At 38.1% G+C, this 19,420-nt stretch overlaps 1 protein-coding gene across 1 annotated transcript in view; it reads left to right on the top strand.

Moving 5' to 3' along the window:
- The window catches only part of LOC308344413 (uncharacterized protein), a gene marked incomplete at both ends in the record, with an annotated part of 299,357 nt that extends 284,361 nt beyond the window's left edge, over positions 1-14,996 (top strand). The window contains 2 exons of the mRNA XM_080805961.1: positions 3,808-4,014; positions 14,829-14,996. Coding sequence (XP_080662087.1) covers positions 3,808-4,014; positions 14,829-14,996 — 375 coding nt within the window. The remainder of the gene's footprint in view (positions 1-3,807; positions 4,015-14,828) is intronic.
- Positions 14,997-19,420: the final 4,424 nt, after the last annotated feature.

Here is a 19,420-nt window from a genome sequence, read left to right as displayed (position 1 = left end):
ATCCCCACTCTGCAGACACACACTAACTCACAAAGATAATAGTGTCCAACGTGATCACATGTTTTACCCCCACAGTGAAATCAGAAGTGCCTGGGCTTTAGAGTCAGTCCAACCTGGGTTCAAATATCAGAGCTGTGTGATTATTGTTGGGGACTCAGGGGGCTACTACGTTATACACCTCTTTTCCCCATCTGAGCTATTTGAGAAAATTAAGGAAACACGGGAACCAGACCAAAGGCAATAAAGTGTCAGCCTCATTGCTGATAAAGCTGTTTGGAAGATATGGCTCTAGATCAGCTGCCAAGTGGGCTTGTTAATTCATCACCCCATAAGGAAGGAGAGTCGGCACAGACGGAGCTGGAATGCAAGGTCTTGCTCAGAAGAGGCTGGTCTTGGGAGCTCTAGACTCTGAACAGGCAGAGAATATGGGTACTTCCTAGAGGTAGCTTGGATGGAACAGAACGAGAGGGCAGAGCAAGGAGGCTTCTCGGATTTCTTGTTCTGCATTCATCAGAGAGGACAATGAGTTAAGTTGTGGAGAGGGGCCAGGAGTGTAGGGCTCTCTGAGGCAATGGAATAAGAATGATCTCTTAGTAAATACGACCACATAACAGTGTGTCTGGACAAGTTGTTTCACATTTCTGAGCTTCAGTTTCCTAATCTATAAAATGGGAATAATATACCAACCTGGCAGACTGGCAACATTAAATTAAAATATACATATATTATGTGTGTGTGTGTATGTGTGTGTGTGTGTGTGTGAATTGCCCACATTAAGACCTGCCACTAAACACTGCTGACTTCCTTTCAAGTCTACCTACCCCTTTCTTCCTAGACGCTTACATGAAAGATGTCTCTGGGCAGAAGGCAAGTTATGCTCTCTTCCCTAGGGCTAGAGATGGTTAAAAAGGGGAGGAAGAAGGAAGTGCATATCCAAATGGGTAAAAATTATTAAAAAAAATCTACTCTGCACGTTTTTCTGCCCACAAAGGTCACTTACCTTTCGAAATGTGTTAACTTCTGAAGGCTGAGTTGCTGCTTTTCAGACAAATGTGCACATCTTCACAGACATTTCAACAGACCCACGGTGTCTAGGGGAGCAACACGGGGGGGTTTCACTGCATTTCTCAGACGGAGAGGCTCTGATCTATCAGGGCTCCAGTCTAACTCCCTTTTCACCAGTACTTCGTGCCATGAGCAGAGACAGGTGGGTCTCCAGGACACGGCATGCTTGTTCCCATCCCATTTATTTTATTCTGCTTTTCCTGAAGCTTAATCTTCTACATCCAGAGGTTGGGAAACATCGGTGAATGGGCTGCCTTTAAAGAAGAGGAGAGACATATGTAATACCTGGCCTGGAGCTGTGTGCACGGGGTGGAGAGCTACGAGGCCTCGGTTCTGATCCCACACAGACTCCTGGAGGGGCCTGAAGAGCAGCCTGTCTTCGCTCATCGCCTGATATTACCTGGCGATGTGTGGTGTTGCTTCACATCCTTACCAGGCTACCACGCAGATGAAGAATTAATTATATACATTGATTTATAGTTGCACAGTGGCTGCCACAGTTATGCCATAGTTTAATGAATTTCTCCTTCATGTATGTTCAATGAATGATTGTCCCTCCTCAAGCGTGCACTGCCTGCTCGCTCTCCGCAGCGCATTTCTGTGGGCTCACGGGTCTGTGGGGTCTCGCGTTTGTTGTGACCTTTGAGGTGTTTCTTTTGTTCACAGCTCATAACGACCTGGTGACCAAACTCTGATGAATCTTCCTCGGGAAAAGAAATCATGCACTGTCTCCAATGTAACTGCCACAGCCCAAGCACCAGGTCTCATCATCTGTCTTGGGCAGGATGATCTCCAATCCCTCATCCTTCTGGTCTACCCTCCACCTTGCTTTCAGCTCTCTTACTCTAAAATACAAATCAAACCCCTCCTCTGCTCAAACCACCCCATTCCCCCTTTTCAAATTATGCTCAAAATATCTTAGCACAGAAGGTGACAGTTTTGCAATCCCGAAAGATGTTTCCAGCCTTGCACCCTGGTCTTCGCATCCCTGCTACAATCCAGTCCACTGGACCATTCCTGGGCCCCGGAATCCCAGCTGCATTTGCATATCAGCGCCGTTAGGATTCCTGCTCCTTTGCTAGAAGCATCTTTGGCATTTTTCATCTCTACTGCAATCCTGTGAAGGCCTTGAGACCCAACTCAAAGCTCGTCTCCTTAGGAAGGTGCCTTCTGTGGACTCACTCACCACAGAGTAGTTTTCTGTTAACTGTGTGCTTACTGTGAATTCCCGCAAGCGTGTTTTGATTTCCTCAGAAACCTAAGATAGAATGGATCCTCAGGAAACTTCTGTTTTTAATTATAATAGACCTTGATCTTTCCTCTCACGCAAGCCGTTTCCAGACGTTTACCTCTTCTTTACCTGTTCATCCAGATTTCAATCTTGTCAAAGAAAAAAAAAAAATTGCTAGCTGGAATCTTGGGAGTTTATTGTCGGTTATGGACTTGAAGTAAACAGCAATTGGCCAGAACTTTCTTTCATATTGTTAAAATCTTTCTGTCTTTCTGAGGGTTTAAAATATTTGTAAATCATCTTAGGAGGAGTTAACTTTGGAGCACGTGTTTGATCTGGACTGTCTGCAACAACAGATAAACGTTTTCTGCCTCAGAAAAAGCCAGTGAGAAAAGAAATCCATTGACTCCTTTCCTCTCTCTGATCCTGAAACTACTGGCATCTGCAGATATGGAAATTGGAAATGATAGAAAGCATCTGTGTAACTCAGTGGTTGTAGACAATGTTAAAGATATCAGGAGACCAGAAACTTTATCGGCCACAAACAAATTTTAGAGTGTTATAGTCTGATCTTCATCACTAATATTTTACTTTTTAAAGATTTTATTTATTTATTTGAGAGAGTGAGTGAGAGAGAGAAAGGATGAGTGGGGGGCAGCAGGAGCAAAGGGAGAGGGAGAAGCAGACTCCCCGCTGAGCAAGGACCACCCCCCCCCCATTGTGGGGCTTAATCCCAGGGTTCTGGGGTTATGACCTGAGCCCAAAGGCAGAGATTTAACTGACTGAGTCACCCAGGCACCCGTGCCCTACTAATATTTTAAACAAGCAATAGAAGAGTGTCTTTCCCACTCACTCATAATTCAGTTAGTATTAATGAAGACCCCACAGGTACATTGTATCAGAAAATGGAATTGTTACCTGAGAAATCCTACTAGAAATTAAGTCCCGCAAGTATAAGAGTCGGGGACATTACGAAGGAAGAATAGTAGATAAATGTATAAAGTATGCAAAAATCCTGCCCTGTGCACTTCAGCAAAATGTATCTTTAATTTATCTCGTCACTGTCTCGATGATGCCGGAGACTTAGCACTTAGCACAGTGAGAACAAGGAAAAAATGAGCAGGGATTTCTTTTGGATGAGAAAACACAAACACCCGTTCATAACACCATTCGTAAGCATTTTTTTTTTTTTAATCAACATTGTCATTGTCACATCCTGCTTGATCTTCCTACTTTGGGTTAATACGGGAGCCAATTACAGCTTCATCTGTGTAGAATTAACTTTATGGAGCACACACGGGGGATTTGTCTATCTTCACCACTTAGATATATGTCATAAAAATATGCGTGGAATGGAGTGCAGGCACTGCAGATGGCAGTGACTTCCAGATTTATTGTAAAATCATTTAAAATTGGTTATGCTCTTACCAGAAGTTAATTAATTTTTTTTCTCTTCTTTTCTGGGGCTGGGGGGCTTGTGGCGGGGGTGGGGGGGGTTTGTGTCTCACTAGGTGGCAGTGTATGATTATATCTGGAAAAACCATGGCGTCAAGTCCAGAATCTCCAGCTGTGACCTCCAACAGCAAAATGAAATTTCTGAGTCTGCACTTGGTCCAGGGGATATTACTTCTCGTGTATCTATATACACCGTTTATCCCAGTGGGTTCCAAGAGCTCTACCGCCATTTTCTCCGACTCCCTAATGGCGCCATTGTTGAGGTACGTTCATATGAAAAGATTTTAATGCAAGTGCTGTGTATGTTGTAGTGCATGAATGTATATGTTTGTGTGTGTGTGTGTTTATACTTGATTTCAAAGGCTTCAAAATTACTTTGCAAGCATATCATATAGTTAATGTTTCTAATACCATAATAACCTTGAAGATATGTTTTAATGTTTTCTAAAGAAATAAAAGTATTATGTAAGAAATAAATTGTTTCTGCAGATATATTTGAGGGAGAGAGACAGGAAACAAATCAAGTGAAATAATTCAGGATTCAGCCCATGAGAACTTTGATTCAGGTAGCATTTGTAATTACCCGTAGATTGATGAAGAAGGGTTCTCAGGGTCCATGGGCATACTTCAATACAGTCCCTTGCTTACATGATCTCACACAAAATGACTGAGCTGGTGGCCATTTCATACTTTTTCTATGAGACAAATCTTGAAAAATAAAGTCCCCATCCCTAAATCTTTACAAATGTTAAAGGAGCACTTAGCCACCATCTTCAGGCCGTGATTTCCCTTAAAAAGTCAGAGTCCTCAGGTGAGTTGAGTTTAGCTTAAAAAGGAATCTCTCGGGGCGCCTGGGTGGCTCAGTGGGTTAAAGCCTCTGCCTTCGGCTCAGGTCATGATCCCAGGGTCCTGGCATCGAGCCCCGCCTCGGGCTCTCTGCTCGGCGGGGAGCCTGCTTCCTCCTCTCTCTCTGCCTGCTTCTCTGCCTACTTGTGATCTCTGTCTGTCAAATAAATAAATAAAATCTTAAAAAAAAAAAAAAGAATCTCTCACATTGCACCGTATTCTTAAAATCCACATTTCATGGCATGGTGAAACCCAATGATTGGTCCTATTTGCTCCAGTGTTGTTGAATTCTGAAGTCTGAAAGAATGTTACTTCCCATTAGATGGTGGAAATAAAGTAGAGAGGAGGAGGAAGGTTTAGATACATTTCATGTCGGCTTCCCTGGTCATGTTGGCATGAAATCACTTAACAGTGGCAAAATATTAATTGGTAAGAATCTGCAGAATACTTCACCCTTTCCCTATGGACGCTTACCATTGTATTTTTGTTATATAGTTCATAAAAATCTGTCCTCTTACAATTGCCTTGAATAGAACCTTGAGGAAATTTCAAGTGGCTTGGAGAGCAGTGTTGCAACTAGGGAGCTTCTCCTTTCTAAGATCCCTATCCCCTGACAGCATTTGGGTACTGGAGCGACACACAGAGACACTCTACTGGGAAAAGCGCAGACATGCCAGGCAAGATTCTCCATCACTTGACCTCCTTGCTCCCTCACTGAGGGGTGAAAGTGACAGAGCTGTGTATACTGCAGTAAAGCAACAGGTGGGGGGATTTTGACTGATTGAATTCTTTGAGGGTTTGGGTCAAGGGCTGCTATATGTACTTTGGCATATGATCCTTTTTAGGTTTCTGAAATCTTTGCTTTTTTATTTTTTTTTTTTGTTGTTGTTTGGTTTTTATTTTTGTTTTTAATTTGCACAGACATGTGCTTAAATATGTGTACACACCATGCACTGAAAGACCTGATGAAGCCAGGACACTAGGGATGTCTGTGCTTCTGCTACAAAACATCTTACGGCAGCTTGCCGACCTTGACCACTGAGCGGGAAGCCCTGGCATGAGGTGGCCCGTTCCCAGGAGCAGAGCGATCCCCAGGGCCCTCGGATTCACTCACTCCTGCATTTGCTCAGAACCTTGCCTTACTCACTTCCCATACTCTCTGCCGACATTCTTATCTGTAAAACTGGGTTATGGAGACTTAAACCGCCTGCCTCATCGAGATTTGGGGCAGATTAATGGGATCACATCTGCAAAGTACTTTTAGTTCTTTTTATAAAAAAAAAAAAAGAAGGTGCAATAAAGATGACAAAGCATTATGGATCATGCAACATTAAATTCATTCAACTTGTAAACATCTTTTTTTCCAAGTACTAATAGTAACATTAGGCTAAAAAATAAAATCACTTCTGGGAGGATTTAATGGTGAGGCGATCAGGCTCCTGGGCCCCTCTGACCCTCTGTCTGTGTTTTCACCACCTCTGCCTTAGTGATGGTAATAATACAGTAATGGAAGTGGCCCTCGGCACTTCTGAGCCTGTGCCCAGTAGAGATTCTAGTACATTCTAAACCAGCTTTCCCCCTTTTTGCAGACCCCAGCAAATGCCTCCACGCATCCTGCTTACTCGTGGGTCTGCAGTCTAGACATACTGACTGATTTCTTCATGCTTTACGTGACATGCTTTTTGCTCCTTGAAATCTTTGTAACCCATTTCAAACAGACCTACCCCCTGCACCTTCTCTAACACTGATCTCCAGTATGACATTTTATCTAGCCTCTCTAAACATGTTGCTAGTATGAAGTTTTGTCTCCTAGAGGACAGGTCTCCTAGGAACAAGTTCTAGAGCAACTTGAAGATTAGACACATGTTCTTTCAGCCTCGCGTCTGGCTACTTGACAATCATCTTAGTCTCCTCCCTCTCTCTCCAGACCCTTACCAGGTACTTCCAGGTGTATTATTGACCCTTTGAACTATAAAACCTGAAACGGGAGGGTATTCAAGGCTGGTCTTGTCCTCTGCAACCTCAGTGAGAAGCGAAATTAGTGTACTTCTTCCCCAAAGATGCATGCATTGACAAGAAATTTCAAATATCAACAACTAGGTAGATTATACTTTCCAGATGAAAGATAAATCTATTTGACTTTTAAAATTACGGTTTATAAATAGTCTCCTACTTGGATTAAAGTTAACTTCTACCCTGGAGCTCACTCTCTCTGTGCTAAGTACATTATTGATGCTCTAGGAAATCTGTTAAATTGCATTGACTTTCTGGGTGCCAAATTGTTCTACGTGGTTGGTAATCTGGCACCGTGATATCCTTTCGATTAAGGATGGAGATTTCTCACAATTAATACTGTGCTGCTGTTAAGTGATTTCATGCCACCCTGACCAGGGAAACAGACATGAAATGCATCACATTATGTGAATCGGGGGAACTTAAACTTAGGAAATCACTTAGACCCACTTAGAGACACCTGTGAGATCCAAGCCACATTTTGAATGGATATTCTGACATGGGAAGAAACAGGTTGCTGTGTCCAAGCTTAATTTATTCACAAATTAGATGTGGCAAAACCCATAAAATAAAAATGGATGAAATTTTGCTTCAGCCTTATAGCCTAAACACTACTCTCAAAGGTTTTATGGTCGTTTTTAAATAGGATATCCAGTTATCTAAATTCCTTTTGCATTTAACACAGCTCTAACCTGTGACAAGAGTGATCTTGAAGTCTCTTCTTATCCTGGTATGAAATATAGGTCATATATTAACCTTTTTTTGGTCTCAATAAAACCCTACTGATTTGGGTATGAACAAATTATCTTCAAGGTTTTATTTTTATGGAAAGCCATGTTTTTGGAACAGAACGAGTTCTACTCTCAAGAGGTCAGATTTTGTGAGTCTGATATAGAAGTCATAGTAAAAAGGATCTTTCCTATTGATTTGTGTTTGCCTTTTTTTTTTTTTTTTCTCCATCCAGGCCTGTCACCCTTGATGACATAGCCCTTACTGTGTTCTGCATATTTTGCTTTAAAATGTAAGGTTCTGGGGCACTGGGTTGGCTCAGTCGATTAAGCATCTACCTTTGGCTCAGGTCATGATCCCAGAGTCCTGGGATCGAGCCCTGCTTTGGGTTCCCTGCTCGGGGGGAGCCTGCTCCTTCCTTCCACTTGTGCTTTCTCTCACACACGCTCTCTCTCTCTCTCTCTCTCAAATAAATAAATAAATAAATAAAATCGTAAAGAAAAAAAAATGAGGTTCCCTCCATACTTGTCGAGATCATCACTGGTCTGTCTGGCCATGAGCACCTTTCTTTAATTCTATTTTTATCAGCCCCATCTGAGCTCAGTGTTGCTATAGACTCTCAGAGAGCAATGCTTCATCTCTGCTCAATAGGTAGGCAGGATATCGTGTGTGTGTGTGTGTGTGTGTGTGTGTGTGTGTGTGTGTGTATTTTTTTTTTTTCCCTGAACAAAGTTACTTTAAAGTTTTTAGTGCTACAAAACCTAGAAACCCAGGCAAGACTAGAGCAGATTCATCAAGTCACAAATAAGCTTACCAATCCCAGGGTATCTGTCGCAATTAAGAAAGTCCTTGGAGCATTGGTTGGGGTGGAATGGGAAAAGGGTTTTTTGTCATTAGAGGCAGTGTTGCCCGGTGGTCTGAGCAGAGAAGTGGGAGTCAGGAACTCAGCGATCTCACAAAGGCTCTGTGAGACCCAGATGAGCGGCTCCAGGCAAGTCTCTGGGCCTCCAGAGAACGGGCTCACCTACTTTGAATCTCCCGTCTGAAGAGCTCCTTACCCAGGGCCAGAAGATACACAGCAGGAAGCCTCATTCCTTGTCTGCAAAATGAGAATATTAATACTTGCCTAAATAACACATTAACCAATTAGTGATTGTTAAGTGCTCTGCTGATAGAAAGCAGCAGGAGAAGAAAGGCAAAAAAGAAAAATGGAAACACAATTTTGTTATTAGATGGGTTTTACTCGGCTCTGGGCTTTTCTTCCGCTCACAGAATTGAGGGACCCCACAGTGCAAAGAGCAGGTATTGAGAAAGTGGACCTCACCTTTTTTGGTCTCAGTGAGAAGACAGCAGATGAAGCTGAATGTCCCCCACCAATCCACAGGACGCTTGGAATCAACCAAGTTGGGGGCAAACCACATTTGGTCCATGAGTCAGTGAGTTGCAGGAGAACATCAGGCAAAGAAAACAGACTTTTCAGTTTTAACTCATATTTTCGTACTTTTCTGGAAGACTCTTCCGTGAATTTTGAAATCCCCCCATCCATCTACTAAAATGACCAATCAGCAGTGTGTGTGTGAGAGAGAAATGTATGCACTGATGTGGAAGAGAAATCAAGAGGACAGTAAAGGAAATTGGGGCTCTCTGGAATATATTCATGAAATGTATAAATTGTTGATGATAGCTTTCATTTTCAGGGGAGGATTTCTTCCATCCAAGATTTTCTTTTGTGGAAAGACATTGCGTATGGGAAAGAAAAAAACCATTCGTGTGTGTGTGTGTGTTTTTATTGTATGGGTTTGCCTAAAGAAGATACTAAAATTAATGTACTCATGCGAATGGGAGAAAGTCATACTTTTATTCCTTAAATTTGGACCATTTTACATTTCTAGCACAAAACCTACATAAAAAGATGCAGTGAGTCCTTTGGACACATTTACTTATGTGACAATATGGGAAATATACATTAAAATGAAACAGTAATAGCAACAGTTATGGATTTGCATAAAATATTGTTAAAAATTTCAAGTGCACTAATGCCTTTTATTTCTGGTGTTCAAATTCAAACTTAACAGTTATCACTTCTTTTAATTTTTTTAAAGATAAGGTCTTGATACTATTTTGCCTTTTTCTTTCTCAACGAATGATTGGCTATTTTAATAAACTGTAGAGGATCATCATTTTGTCTATCTAAAACTTAGGCCCTATTATAAGAAATATTTTTAAAAAGAATCAGAATACAAGAGCAAAGAGGAGCTCAATGATCAGACAAGTATTAGAATATAATGTCACTTATAAGACATTTTCCTGTCCTACTACCACAGAAATCTTACATAGGCACATTTACTAATCTTTTAAATATATATTTAAAATTCATATAATTCATATAAATTAAAAAATTCATAGAAAATTCATAAAATTCTATATATGAATTACTTAAAAAATTATGTGACAAAATTATTATTCCCATATGTATGTGTCAAAATAAATGTTTTATTTGTCCATAATAATTAGGTCAGTATAACTTGCTATGAGATGTTTTGCTTTTCACAAAACTAAGGTAGACAATTCTTCCCTCTAGTTTAATTTATCATATAAAAATACATGTATATATGTTATTATATCATATATAATGTATGTGTGTATATATACATATATAAGTATATGTATATATACATATATATGCATACATATGTACATATACATATATATGCATATTTATATAAACTGTAAGACAGAAAATAACAATTTTTTTCAAAATTAGCATCCTATAATTATTAGATAAATATAGCAGATTTTAGCTACATTTTCAGGAATGTGTAAGAAACTTATAAGAAACTATTTCAATGATAAGTTTGAATATTAACTTTTAGTGACTAAAGTAATGTTAGTACAACTATGTTTGGTTTCTGTAGAAAATCATGAAGAATTATTTTGGTTCTATTTATTGTATATTGAGATATAGCATTTAGAGACATTTGAGAGAATCTATAGGTCTCTTCTGAAACCACCACACTTGCCCTATCTTATAAAATACTAAATTTACCTGTACTTTATTTATACTGATAAATAATTTGAGACAATCATGCACTAATAATCTCTGGTTTTTAGAGACCTCATGTTTTTTATTTGTGTATATAAGAAAAAGAGTGATCAGATACTATTTTTGAAAACACACATAAAATTATTTTCAGCATTTTAGATTTTCTTTGAGTCTTCAAACAATTAGACCTTATGAAAGCTGTAGAAAAGATTTATTATATTATTATATTCAAACATCTATCAGAAATAATACATATACATCTGACATATCAGAGAAAACTACTTCCCAGGATTTTAAATCATAGGAAATGTTTTAAAACATATATTAAATATAAAGAAGTGGTGTTAAAAATAGGCTTTAACATATTAACTAAACGTATTGCTTAAATGTCTAACACAAAATTTATAGAGGGGAAGAATTAAATCTTTATTGCACAGTTGATAAAGATGGAATATTTTACCTTTAATAAAAATTTATTTACTTTTACTTCTGAATATTTTTCTCCCCTATTCCATTGGATTTTAGAAACCAGATCTTGAAGGGTGAAATGGGAAATGTGAAAAATGTGAAAAAACATGCCTCTCTGTATTTATTAGTCTGAAGTCACAGTAAATTTGGAAAATTTTGAATTTTTATATAAAAAATGTGTTTTAAATCCATGCAAACAAAAAGTCAGTGCTTGAGAGAAGCATTTTCAGAATATGCCATGTTACTACTAATCAGTGATTTTTTTTTTTTTTTAAGATTTTATTTCTTTATTTGACAGAGGGAGAGATCGCAAGTAGGCAGAGAGGCAGGCAGAGAGAGGGGGAAGCAGGCTTCCTCCTGAGCAGAGAGCCCGATGCGGGACTCGATCCCAGGACCCTGGGATCATGACCTGAGCTAAAGGCAGAGGCTTTAACCCCCTGAGCCACCCAGGCGCCCCTAATCAGTGATTTTTATCTTGACTCCATTTGATAAGGCTAATACTCATTTCCTAAAAGTCCAAGATAATTTACTCATGAAAAAAGTCAACATAATTATTTTTACTTATATCTATATGAAGAAATATCATGGAAATATTTTGGTGCATTTTGTAACTGTATCCTTTTAACCTAAGAACTATCTGCAAATGTGCTGATTCTTTACCTCTAAGAATGTATGGATATAGAAGTATTATGGTTTCTTCTATATGGTTCATGGAACAAATTCTCCTGTAATTCCCTGAAGCAATTATTTAATGGTAATATGCTAAAACAATGTAAAAAACCAGTTCATAGTGTCAGTTATTTTTACATATTTGTACCCAATAAATTATTTTTAATCCCACATTTTCCAAACACTGATATAAAATCATATAAGCTTATTTATGTGCAAAATCACATATAGTATGCTGAATGACACTTAAAAGAAATGAAACAGTAACAGTAGCTTATTTTCTGAAGCAATTTTGACACTAATGCTAAATTACAACTTGGAAATATCTAGCATTTTTACCTTTATGAGAAAAGGCTTTTTACATATTTAACATAATTCCAGGGAAAATAAACTGGAATTATGTATAAAGGTATGTACACTGTAACCAAAGGGCATTTATATTCCCCTGTAGAATACTTACAATGATTTTATTGCCATTTTGTGTCATTTTCTAAAGGATATAAAACACAGCCAGTAAACAAACTAGACTTTAGATTTAAGGTGACACCTGCTCCTTCAGAAGCAATATTCAGATATTTAACCTAAGAACATCGACTATTTTACAACCAAGTAAAGTATACTTTTGCAAAAATAAAAGGACTGTTTGCTTTGGCTTGCAATTTTCACAGCTGTGATGACCCGCAGGGTCACCATGACCAGCGCCCCATCGTCACTAAATCCCACAGAATAAATCCCACTGTCAGCCCTTATTTAACTGCTTGAGGAAATTCACATCAACACTCTACTTCTTTAAAATGCAAAATACCCTTTCTCTAAAACAATGTTGATTCAATCCATTACTTACATAGAGTGTCGTATTATTTCTGGTCCTATTTTTGAAGTCTATGGTTGTAATAGAATTTTATTTTTTAATTTTTTATTATTTTTTTAAAGATTTTTATTTATTTATTTATTTGACAGAGAGAGAGAGAGAGAGAGGGAACACAAGCAGGGGGAGTAGGAGTGGGAGAAGCAGGCTCCCTGCCGAGCAGGGAGCCCGATGCGGGACTTGATCCCAGGACCCTGAGATCATGACCTGAGCCGAAGGCAGACGCTTAACGCCTGAGCCACCCAGGTGCCCCTGTAATAGAATTTTAATAGACTCTTTACCCCTGGTTCAGATTGCTGTACTTTAGGTGTAGCAATCTGAATTCCACTGAGAAAGAAAAAGAAAATTCTATTTCATCACAGAACCATAATGGGTGTAACTAAGCCTCCCAATATTGTTGTGTTGCTGTGGTCCGTGAATTAGTGCTTTGCATACATGGGTTTTATGGTAAGGGGATAAATGAAATCAAAATCTCTGAAATGCCATACCTGATTTAAAATTCTTCATCTTCCTTACCGTATCTATGATAGGCTTTGTGGAATTCCTGTGAATGGAGATATACTACTGAGTAAGGAGAAGTCCCAATAATTCATCTCTTAGAAGACAAAGTGATGATTGAGGTGGTTTCTCTGAATCTAATTCTCAACCACAAAGAAAAGATTGTAAATGACAGGAAATTTAAGGGAAATTGACTTTGTTGTTCTGTTATTCCTAAGTCTGGTAGAGACTGAGTGCCACCCAATTTGATATCAGGAACGAACGTTTCAGAAGTTCTGAGAAACAACAGGCATGATCCACAGTATGGAAGATCTAAAAGGGAACATATCTCAAGAGACACGGAAAAAGCTCTCACATAGTGATTCTGACTTACATATTTAGATAGTTTTGAAAAGAAAGAAAATGTGGTATCTAAATAGGTGCTGTTATATCACAAATTATTTCCCAAGAAATTCAGGTTTTTAAAGATCATATACAAAAAAGTAGAAAGGAAGATATATAATAAAGAATAAATAAATGAGATGGTAAGGAAGGGTGACCAAGAAGCAAATACTGGGAAAGGACCATAAAATTTTAGGGAAAGTAGACTCTCAGAAGGTCTGTAAGAAAGATTCAACAAGACAGAAAAAATCAAGGTGTTCAAAGATATCTATTTTTCTTAACTGATGTAGTTGTATATGTCAAACATCTAACTATTTCTGCTTAATCACAAAAGGTATTTATTAAGTCACTTAAATGGGAATTACAGTAGATATTCTAATGGGATGGCTGAATTCGGGGGTTGAAAGGATGTTATCCAATGTCTCTCTTCTCTCCCTTATTTTCATCTATGTTGGCTTCATTCTTGATATTGTCTTTTTCAGATGGTAGCATAGCTCAAGGTTTTTATCATTCCAAGTACTTGTTATCTTGGAAGGAAATTTATTTGTCCTTTTCTGGAAAAAGGCTTTCTGATTAGCTTACTATATGATTACTAGCCCCATTAGGAGATGGAACTACTTTCTAGTAGTTCTAGAAAGAAAAAGAAAAAAAAAAAAAAGTTCTCCTGTAACCAAAGGGGGAACTTGTCAAGTAAGCAGATGTCCTCTTTGCTATCCAGAGAAATGCATTCATTCAGCCAATGTAGATCTAGATGTGCCTGCCTGCCTTTTGAACCAGGACAGCCTTCAGTTCAAGGGTCGTAAGTTCTAGGGAAAACAGTCATTCAGCAGAATGCTTGGAAATGCTAGATACCTTCAAGATGTAGGAGAGACATATGAAGTCAGTGAAATTGATGAGCATTATAAACAACCCAGGAATAAACCCAAACTGTGTGTGACAAGTGAAACACAATGTTGGCATGCTTGCTAGTTGTGTTCAAAGATAATTAGCCTTGTATATACAGAAAGTTTCTCTAGGGACAATGAGTTCCTACTAAAAGGAATGCTGTTCTGTATCTTCCCCCATATGAAAACAGTTTTGTTTTCGATCCATTTCATCACACAATAGTTATTAAAGGCAAAAAAAAAAAAAAAAAAAGAGAAAGAAAGAAAAAGAGAGAAGCCAAAAAGAAAAAAAAAAGAAAAGAAAATCCCAGTCTTGTATTTGATTTTGACATTTTTGGTTTTCATAGAATTAGGACAATTCACTTTCCAAGTGTATTTTAATTGCTGATTATGACCCCGTGTTCTGTATTAGTAAATGCTATGCAGATTTTAATTTATATTTTTGGTGTGTGATACAATGCCTGCTAAAGTCAGAAGTGAAACTGAACCATAAAACCTAAATTGTAATCTTCTGTTAAACTGTGGAGTTAGGTTAACAATACAGCATTTCGGGGGATTTCCAAGCTGTGATCTTGGCGGGAGGGGGTAAGGAAAAAGTCACAGCATTTGTTCATTCCACCTAAATATTTCTTTGAAATATGGTAGGTTAATATGTGCCATTTTATCACCACTTTTCAGGTGTTTGGTGATATCAGTGGCCTAAGGTTTATCCCTACTGAAGTAGTCACAGCGATTCAGGAGCATATCAGTGAACTGGATGATACACCAGAAGACTCCTTTGATATTAAATCAGGAGAAATGAAAAGAATCCATGAAAATAAAAAGGTAGACTTTTCTACTGATTAAATATTTAACTGGGCTGTATGTGTATCTTTCCTTCCTCTCTCCCTCCCACCCGCTTGTGTGGGTGTGTGTATGACTTTCTTTCTTTCTTGATTTTTATTTGTTTTTTTGACAGAGAAAATGAAAGAGAGAGCACAAGCAGTGGGAGTGGCAGGCAGAGGAAGAGTGAGAAGCGGGCTCCCTGCTGGGCAGGGAGCTGATGTGGGACTCCCTTGATCCCAGGAAGGGAAAATCATGACCTGAGCAGAAGACAGATGCTTGACCAACTGAGCCTCCCAGCTGCCCCCGTTTGTTTGTTTTTTTTTTCCTTAAAGCTCCACAGTGGTGTGCAAGTCATGTGAGATTAGTGCAACTTTCTCTTTCATCTACAGTCTTATCATATGTACTTTTCAGAAGTTAATAGCCACTATTGGAAACAACTGTTGGAAGTCATGGTCGTCCCAGTGATGTTTTTCAGAGAGCACAGGATCCTGTCGATCTTTGTTAGTCTAGAATGAAACTTGGCTACTGTGGAATTTAGAGTGGTAGGATACCATTTTTCACTTTTCTTTATAAGTGATAACTCTTTCATTTGGAGGGAATAAAGGGAATGGCCCTTTTCCCCTTTATTTAGCTGAAAACTTTCACATTTCTTTTTAAGAAAGAACGTCAAGAAAAAAAATGGAAAAATTAAATAATAAAAATGAAGATCCCATAAATGAGTTGGCTCGTGTTCTAAGACAACAACAACCAGCCCGCAAATGCCTGGGTCAGATACAGGCTCCCTGCGTATACCTCAACTCTTTCTAAATGGACCAAATTAGCATACTTCCCTTTTCGGTTCTTATGTTATCCCTTTTCTTCTTTACTCCCTCGCTTTTCTGTCTTTCATCAGAGGTTTGGAATATGATTTATGATCGCAAATGGACAATGAACCATGAGAGGGTAGATGGGTCCAAGAAAGTCCTGCATCATGAGGAATCCTTTGCCTCGTTACCAAACAACAAACATAGTGGATGGCTAGGATCTCCGACCTTTCTCTGCACCTTTCACGAAGGGTGTGCAGATGTTTAAAATCCGCTTCTCTCAGACAGAAAGCTCTAGTAGGGTAAAAATTGATTCTTCTAATTAGGAAACATGAACTCATCTGATCCTGGTGATTTTCCATTCTGGGCTTTAATCATTGTCTGATTATGATGGTATCTTCAGTCTCACATAAGATGATTGCACTCAGAATTACACTAAGTGTTTGCTCTATTGGCCAAAATTAGCATAGGCATATATTGTCTATATTTTTCATCCTGTATAGCTATTATTGAAGGCAGATCAACACACAGTAATATCTCTGTCAACAGAACTCAACCTTACAGAAATGAATAAATATGTCAGACACCTTTTAATAGCTTAAATTAACATACATGCCCACTTCTGGCAGTTCAACTCTTCTTTCAAGATGAGATTTGTGAGGCACCTGGGTGGCTCAGTTGTTAAGCATCTGCCTTCAGCTCAGGTCGTGATCCCAGGGTCCTGGGATTGAGCCCCATTCTGTGGGGCTCCCTGCTCAGTGAGGAGTCTGCTTCTCTCTTTCCTCTCTGTTTCTGCTCTCTCACTGTCTCTGTCTCTCTCTCTCTCTCAAATAAATATGTGAAATCTTAAAAAAAAAAAAAAAAAGATGAGACTTGACTGTCATTATCATTGATTTTTTTTTCCGTCGTCACCTCCATTCTTGCAAGTATAATTGGTTACAGTTTCGATTACCAGGAATTTACTTCCGCTTTCCCTTAAGGGTTTTGTATTCTAATTACATACTTCTGTCTTCCCCATTTCAACATGGAGTATCTGTGGATAGAGAATTTCTCGAAAGTATCTTCCTACTGACAGAACTTAGAAAAATGTTGGGTACATTCAGGGGCTAATAAATATTTCCTGCTGAAAAGATGATGTGAAAGAGAGTAGGGGTGGGGCGGTGATAAAATCAGGTCTAGGGCGTCTGGGTGGCTCAGTGGGTTAAGCCTCTCCCTTCGGCTCAGGTCAAGATCTCAGGGTCCTGGGATCGAGTCCTGCATTGGGCTCTCTGGTTGGCAGGGAGCCTGCTTCCTCCTCTCTTTCTGCCTGCCTCTCTGCCTACTCGTGATCTCTCTCTGTCAAATAAATAAATAAAATCTTAAAAAAAAAATAAAGTCAGGTCTTCATGGTGTTCTCATTTTTAGTACAAAAAAGGCCAGAAAAAGAAGTGGGGGGCAATGCAGTAAAACCAATTCTATGAAAGACTTGTATCAGCACAAAATACACTGAGGAGGAATAGATGTATACAAATCAGATTTTTGTACCTTAAGCTACGTTTCATTAGCTCCTGCGCTCAAGATGGTAACTCAAGTATTGTTGAACAAACAACATGGTCACTTTTTTTTACTGAGTTGTCATTCACTTAACTGAATTAATAAAAATGCCTACTGAGTTTTTAAATATGCCACTTTTATTCATACTCCCTTCACTAAAACTCAAGCTTTATGAGGGCGGGAATCACCGTTTCCTTTATTTATTTTTGCTCTCCCCAGTCCTTAGCACTCACTTTGAACTACTAAGTGCTCAGTCATTTTTTGTTACATGAAAGAGTAAAGTCATAGGTCAGGTCTCACTAACTTTATACTTAATGTACCGTGTAACAGCAAACTGAACAAACAGTGCAGAGAATAGAGACAACAACACAAAACACTGTTCTTTGTTGTGTGTTTCCTTTAGGAATTGGTGGCCCCCGTGGAAGGACTAGTATAATAAGAAAAGCATTATTTTCTGGCTCCTGAAGGAAGCCCACGGCCACAGCGTATTTCGTAATCCAAGGAGTCTCTTACTACATTATTGCATCACAAGTTGTTCAGTGTTTTAAAATGAAGTCTGTAGTGCTTTGTTGTTCTTGTTGCTTTATATTTGTTTTCCTTGCTGTTGAACTTATCTTGCTGAGCATTAAGCATTAAGTAATAGATTCAATACATGAGTCATTCTAACACCTTTATAACGTGATGCGTGTATGTGTGTGTGTGTGTTGGGTAGAGAGTGACTAACATGTTTTTTCAAGAGTTCTCTGTTCTCGTTGAATATGCATGGGCTCAGTGCTGTAATTCAGTCCAACACTGAAAGAAGTATTTGGCACTATCTTACCTCTGAAGTAAATGTTGCATTTGCATTGTCATTGAGGTAACCTTTTTAATTTAGGGTTTTTTGTTTTGTTTTGTTTTGTTTTTGGATGTAGATGTGTGGTTAGGTTCTTAATAGAAAAATTTAAAAAAAAGAAAAAAATAAACTTTTTATTCTTATAGTCAATTCCTTTCATCTTCTTTGGCCCTTTATGAACTGAAGATAAGAAGTCCATAGATAATGAGAGATAGAAAGGTCATTATAAATAGATGGTCTATAAAAACAGAGTTCTAACATGGGGGATCCTGGTATAATATACACCTTAACAGTGTACACATTTTTATATGCAGTTCAAAATATTATGTTAAAATTTAAGACAAAATTCAAGGGAACTGTGATATATAAACATAAATATATGTCCTAGATATATATATAGCACAGATATATATCTCTTTGTGAATCCAGTCATCAGTTTTCCCTAGTATATTGAGAATAATTTATAATGCTCATTATTATTTTTTAAGAATCTGTTCATGAAACAAGCTTTGCATTATCTATAAACCCATGAATGTTTGTTTAATAATTTCATTGGTAACTTTATTTCTAGGATTATCATTACTAATTGATGTGTGTCAGTCACACTGATGTTTTCTTACATAGAGAAATAATATATAATACAACATTTGGCTATAATTGAAAACTGTAAGTTAAAAAAATCCTTCTAGTATATTGTTTTTGCTCTTACCTACTGTGTTCTTATTACCCAAATAGATTTTCCATTTGAAATTAAATTCTTTTAAGGAATAAAAATATAAATAAGAAGGAATTAAAAATTTAAGTGGTTGCTGTAAATTTGGAAGTGAGATCTATTAAATGTTCTTTGTATTAAGCTCAGTGACAATAGATAGATTACACTAAGTGTCAGTTGAGCAAGTGGATAAAAAATGAGTGATCTTCATCCTTCAGTTAAATATGGTGCTAAGTGGTATGTGCTAGCATTAAAAGCAAATTACTTATCACTTCAACAATCACAGCATGAAAGCATTCTATTGGAAGCTGTATTTCCAGTCTTTCGTGGTCTTCAGTTTTATTAAATAAATCAACTGATAATGCTTGGATAAGCAGAGGAGAAAAAAAACCAAAAACAACCTTGATGACATTGTGGCATTTCCATTTTGTAAGTGTTTATTCAAGCTGTCTCCAAAATGGTCTTTTCTATATATTTTAGTCTGTAAGAATTCACACACACACACACACACACACAATGTCATCTGGTCCACCCACCTACGTGAAACACAAATCCCTCTACTGTA

Source organism: Martes martes, assembly GCF_963455335.1.
Source record: "Martes martes genome assembly, chromosome: 6".
NCBI lineage: Eukaryota > Metazoa > Chordata > Mammalia > Carnivora > Mustelidae > Martes > Martes martes.
Note: the sequence above shows the minus strand (reverse complement) of the source record. Positions and strands in the feature narration are given on the sequence as shown.